Source organism: Mus caroli, chromosome 11, assembly GCF_900094665.2.
Source record: "Mus caroli chromosome 11, CAROLI_EIJ_v1.1, whole genome shotgun sequence".
NCBI classification, from domain to species: Eukaryota; Metazoa; Chordata; class Mammalia; order Rodentia; family Muridae; genus Mus; species Mus caroli.
Window position 1 is genome coordinate 80402885 of NC_034580.1, and position 6303 is coordinate 80409187.

Consider the following 6303-nt stretch of genomic DNA (forward strand, 5'->3'; position numbering starts at 1 on the left):
CTCTCTCTCTCTCTCTCTCTCTCTCTCTCTCTCTCTCTCTCTCTCGTGTGTGTGTGTGTGTGTGTGTGTGTGTGTGTGTGTGTGTAATGTAATTAGGGTTGCTTATAGCTACATGGTAAGGGGTTATTTGAAGAGCTTGGGTACCTTATCAGTGACACCGATGGGATGGAAAAGTGCCCCTCCCTCTCTAGCAGCCACTGACAGTCTATAGCCCCTCAAGGGAGGGGAGGCCTTGTGAGATCCTCCCCTGTTTTTTCTTTTAAATGGGATCTTGCTGTTGAGTCCTGGTTGACCTCAAACTTATAATGCCCCTGCCTCAGTCTCCCAAGTGGTAGGATTATAGGCATGCACCACCACACCCAGCTCATGTTACAGGATTTGATGTGTTTGGTGGATGTCCCAACCATTACAGTGTCTTCCAGAATAGGTGCCCTTTGCCAATTTTGTGTGATCCCCTTGCCCACTCTCTCCTTCCTTCCTTCCTCCGAGCTCTTGGCAAACTGCTCTACTCAGTGACTCACAGTTTTACCTTCCAGAGCCTCTCATCGCTGCAGACGTACAGTACACACCTTGGCAGAGATCTGCCAATGAACTCTTTACTGTTTCCTCAGAATCCATTGCTCAATCTTTTGCATGTTAAACAGACCTCACTTTCAGGCCTCGCTCAAAGCTTCAGTACAGATTTTGATTTGAGTCTCTGGTTCAAAATAAGAAGCCTGCCAGGCATGGAGGCAAATGCCTTCAATCCTAGCACTCCAGAGGCAGAGGCAGGCTGATTGCTGAGTTCTAGGCCAGACTAGTCTAGAGACCAGGGCAACACAACAGGACCCCTTCCCCTTCACTTAAAGAAAAGATGGGGCTATGTTGGTAAATCTGTAGTGCACACTTGCCTACTTGTGACAAGCAAGGGCTACACAGAGAACCCTGTCTGGAAAACACACACACACACACACACACACACACACACACACACACACACACACACTCAAATACCCTAAGTAACAACAGTGAAAATTGCCTTTGTGTCAAGTACTTTCTGCTCCTTCCTGTGATCTTCACAAGTAACTCTAAGTAGCAATTAGAATTATTACCCACAATTTGTAAAGGAAACATCCAAGCACAGGGAGGTGAGGTAACTGTGTCAGAGTACACAGTGGGAAGACTAAACCTCAGGCTGCCTGGTGACTGCCCTCCTGACCTGCTTTGTCGGCCCCTCCCCATCTCTGCATCTCTGCTGCTCTTGAACATGAATACTTGGATCGTTTTGTTAATCCTTTTTCTTTCCTTTCCTCTTATTTATTTTATTTTTGCAATGCTGAGACTGAACTCAGGGCCTTACACAAGTAGACAAGTCCCACTACAGGTTTACTGACATAGCCCCATCTTTTCTTTAAGAGAAGGGAGGGGGTCCTGCTGTGTTGCCATTTGCTGGGCAGTGGTGGCGCACGCTTTTAATCCCAGCATTTGGGAGGCAGGGGCAGGTGGATCTCTGAGTTCAAGGCCAGCCTGGTCTACAGAGTGAGTGCCAGGATAGCCAGGGCCACACAAAGAAAGCCTGTCTCAAACAACACACACACATACACACACAAGTTGCCATTATAGTGACTCCTGCCTTTCTTGGCTTCACTGGCCAGAAAAACTGCAAAATATAGCTTCAGGATCTCAGATTAAAATTTTTGAGTTCGTATTTTAAAAACAAAGCAAGCATAACTGTCTCATTACAAGAAGCAAACAAGACAACCACACTCTCAAGCGGTCATAAAATCAAAGGTGCTCTGTCTGTGAGGGCAGCAGAACACTTGCTTGCCACACATGAAGCCCTGGTGTCCATCCTCAGCACTGCAGGAAGCAAAGGAAGTGACGTCCCTGGGCGCAGTGGTCACTGCATTCCATGGGCTGTGCTGAGATGACTTAGCAGGAGAGACTTACCTGGACTACACAGGTGGCAGCCTGGCTCACCCACATCATCCGGCTTCCCGTGACTCTCACCTCATTTTAGGCAAAAGGAAGATCTCATCGTTCCTCAGCAGCTGGGGGTGCGGTTGGGTAAGCCTGCTACTGTAGCACTATGGCCCATCTCTGCTCTAGTGTCTCCTCAACAATGGATCCCATTTCAGGCCGCACTCTGCCCCTTGGATGCACCGGAGAGATCACTGCTTGCCAACCAGGAGGACTGTCTTCCCAGGCTCTGCAGTGCCTGGGGCTTGCATGGAAATATCAGCGGCATGAAGGAGAGGTTGTCCAAGATGCAAGCCCCTGGCCAAGAAGTTGTCATGCTGGAGGAGCCAAGGTCCTCACACTACCCCAGAGGAGGTGATGCCCACTACCTGAATAAGGGGCTGTGGAAGAGTCTGAGGGTTTCTCTGGAACAGGCTGCAGCCTCCTCTCTCAGTCTGAGCCTGACAGCTCTCTTCCCTCCTGGCCGTGAGTGACACAGTGCAAATTGGAGAGGTTAGGTATATGTCAGGGACACCGGGGGAAAGCCTTGGACAGTGGACTGAGAAGCTGGAGGTAACCAAGGGTGTCACGGGTGCTGAGTAAGTACTACATCCTCGAGCAACATTCCCAGCATCTTCAAGCATGGATTAACATAAGTAGTCACCCGTGGCGGCTTGTGCCTGTAATCCCAGCACTTTTTCGAAGCCTGAGTCAGGACAGTTACCATGAGTTTCAGATCAGCCCATACTACATAGTTACCAGGCCAACCTCGGCTACAGTGTGTGAGACCTTATTGGAGAGCAAACATGGGCTAACAAATAGGCTCAGTGGGTAAAGACCTTGTTCTTAAGCCTGATGACCTCAATTTGATATCTGGGATCCATGGGGTAGAAGGACAGAACCAATTCTTCCCACAAATTGTCCTATGATCTCCATAGTGATGGCCCATAAATAAATGTAATTTTAAGAATTTAAAACAATAAAAACAATTTTTTTGAGACAGGGTCTCATGTAGTCCAAGCTGGCCTCAAACTCTGATCAACTGCCCCCGCCTTGTAAGAATTAGGATTAAAGCCACCTTATTTATGTGGTGCTGGGTGCTGGTGATCAAATCCAAGGCTTTGTGCACTCAAGGAGTCTACCAACTGAACTATGCCTCCAGCCTACCTTTTTTTTTTTTTTTTTTTTTTTTTTTCTTTTTCCGAGACAGGGTTTCTCTGCATAGCCCTGGCTGTCCTGGAACTCACTTTGTAGACCAGGGTGGCCTTGAACCCAGAAATCTGCCTGCCTCTGCTTCCCGAGTGCTGGGATTAAAAGCATGTGCCACCACACCCAGCTAAGCCTACTTTTAATTATTATAAACAGAACATTAAAAACATAAATAAAAATAGGAAGATATAAACATCACATTATCATCATCCACTATTGCACGATTAACACTTTATATACCTGCAGATAACTTGCTTCATGTCTGGGGCTGGGGGATACCAGTAGGAGATGAATCGTCCCAGTTACTTCCCCAACCTTATTTTTGAAGCTAAGGGACTCTCACTGAATCTGGAGCTCTGGCTGGCTAGCCTGACTAAGCTAAGCTGTTCGCCCAGTCCCAGCCTCCCCAGAATGGCATCACAGATGTGTGCCTGCTGAGGACTCAATCATAGGCTTTATTCTTGCATGGCAAATTCTTTTAGACTGAGCCACCTCCCATCTCTGAACTTGCTCTTTATTTCTTTGCTATTTATTTCTGTTTGTGTGAGTACCTGCATGAGCTTTTATGTACCATATACATCTTAGAGCTTATGGAGGTCAAAAGAGGGCATCAAATCCCCTGGAGCTGCAGTTACAAGCAGTTATAAGCCACCATGTGGATGTTGGGAACCAAACCCAGGCTGTCTGGAGAGCAGCTTGTGCTTTTAACCTCTGAAGCACATCTCCAGCCCTCTAAACTTGCTTTTTTTTTTTTTTTTTTTTTTTTAATGAATGGCATCAGCCTTTCCGGGGCAATGTGCTCTCTTTGTAGAATCAAAGAATCCATATTCAAGTTTCAGCGGCAACTGCTGCACGGGCTGCTCACACCAGGTGTCCCACCTGGTCACACCTCAGTTTGACAAACTTGCTGTCTTTTTAACCTGACCTGTTGGAGGAGTCTCTGTCTCTCTCAGTGTGTGTGTGTGTGTTTCTTGATGTTGGAGCTTGGAGATAAGGGCTGTGAACATAGCTCAGGTAGAATGCTTGTGGCATATGTGAAGACTATCGCTTCTCGGCCTTTTCGCTAAGATCAAGTGTAGCATATGTGAAGACCTGGGTTCAATCCCCAGTAACACACACACACACACACACACACACACACACACACACACACTTGCCTGGTGAAAATGTTAGAGGTTAGAGAAGATGTAGGATGCCCTCTCCGCATGTTACACAAGGAAGGCATATAACACCGGCAGGCCCGTCATTTGTAATCCACCAGTTCAGAGTCTACGTTACAGTGACAGGTATGGTGTTTCTTTGGCACTGTGTTCATAAATTGATTAAAACTTGGCAGTGTCGTTTGCTTACAGACATGTGTTCTCAAAGCACTTGGAATTGGTGGTGAGAACTGAGAGGGGCACAGGGGAAGTCGAGCTGCAGCTCTAGCTTGTTATAAAGCTTCGGACATGCCACATGCTTGCTCTCTGCTTGGGTGAGCATCCTCATCTGTACACAGAGGGTGATATCATCTCGCCACCTCACAGGGCTCAGTGAAAGAAAGAGCAAGGGACACAGTGAGCAGGGAGACAAACTTTCCTGATTGCTCTCTCCTTGCTACGCTGCAGATGTTTCTTACAAGCTGCGGTGTCATTGGGACCCTCTCTGCCTTTTCTTCTTTCAGATTCTTTAAGGAAACTTCCTCAAAAACCAAAGCTGAAGAAAAAGAGGATTAAGGAAAGACCAGAATCTCCCAAGAGCTGCTCCTAAGAAGAGCCACAGCGGTGGAGGCCAGCTCTCCCTGGCTCCCTTGGGCACTTGCATGTATACTCTGGAGGATGAAGGGGTCGAAGAGGGTAAAGAAGGTTTACTTCATCAAAAGGATACTCAATTTCTAATTATAAATAAATGGGAAATAATAATCCTTAAGACAATGGCACTTTAATTGCCTGAACTTCATTCATCTTTCATTTGCTTAAAAACATTTGAAGCCAGACTTGGTGGTCCCTCCTTTAATCTCAGCAGAGGCAGTTGGGTTTCTGTGTGTCTTAAGTCCAGCCTGGTCTACACAAGGAGTTCCAGGCCAGCCAAAGCTATACAATAAGACCCTGTTACAAAGGAAAAAAATGTTTAGAGCCACTTCCTAAGTGGCAGGTAGCACCTTTTTTTTTTTTTTTTTTTTGCAATGTAAATAGTTGTGGTCACCTGTGTGGAGGATTATCAGAGTCCAATGGGGGAAAAGAACGAAGGATTTTTATCAATATTAGCCACAGGAAAGCATAGGACGGGATAACTGATTGAACCGGGCCAGTCAGTGACAAGTCTAGCAGCCTCTGAATCATCTAGACTCCATCTTCTCTGTAGCGTGGGGCAGGCAGTGCCAAGGGAGGAGAGGTACAATGGAATGAACCGATGCCGCTCGGGTATTGGAGAGATTTCCAGATGACTGTGAGCAGAGTATAGTGCGCGCGAGAGGCTAGAAATAGAATCCCGGAGAAGAAATACCAAAAGTCTTAGCAGAATGGTGAGTTGGGTCAGTGATCAAAGTTTGGCAGCTACTAATGCATTTAATTCCCAACGAGGAGTTCTACTTGCACACATCATTTTAAAAATATTGGTTGCCAATATTATAACTGTCATTTCCCACTAAATGAAAAGTCAAACTTCTAGCCTCTCGTACAGCTACCCACTTTTGAATTGCGTCCTATGTGGCAGGTGCTGGAGTGGAGGAGCAGTTCCATTGGTTTCTCTGATATGCTTCCTAGTTTACGGTGGCTCCTCCCAACCCTCGTGCCTTGAACAATGGACTTCACACATCTACAACTCCTGTGCAACTCTTGGGGCCGTTGTTATTTGATATCCCCAAAGTACACAGAAGCAACACAGGTATGCAACAAAAATGACAAACTTAGGTTCAAAAACACTTGGCTACATTCATTCATTCATTCATTCATTTTTAATTTGTTCATTTATTTATTGTGTGTGCCTCTGTGTCAGTGGATACTATGAGGGTCCACTGTGAAGACAGGGTGAGGACATTAGGGAATCAGTTCTTTCCTTCCACCACCAAATGGACCCAAGATGGAACCCAGATCGTCAGGCTGGAAGGCGAGCACCTTTACCTGCTAAGCCCTCTTGTCAGTCAGTCCTCTTTTGTTATACAGTGCTGGAAATCAA

General features: G+C 46.4%; 1 protein-coding gene across 1 annotated transcript in view; it reads left to right on the forward strand.

Annotated features, from left to right (window-relative positions):
- Positions 1–5042, forward strand: part of C11H17orf64 (chromosome 11 C17orf64 homolog) — a 9636-nt gene extending 4594 nt beyond the window's left edge. The window contains exons 5-6 of the mRNA XM_021177974.1: positions 2118–2313; positions 4811–5042. Coding sequence (XP_021033633.1) covers positions 2118–2313; positions 4811–4896 — 282 coding nt within the window. The 3' untranslated portion in view covers positions 4897–5042. The remainder of the gene's footprint in view (positions 1–2117; positions 2314–4810) is intronic.
- The last annotated feature ends 1261 nt before the right edge of the window (positions 5043–6303 follow it).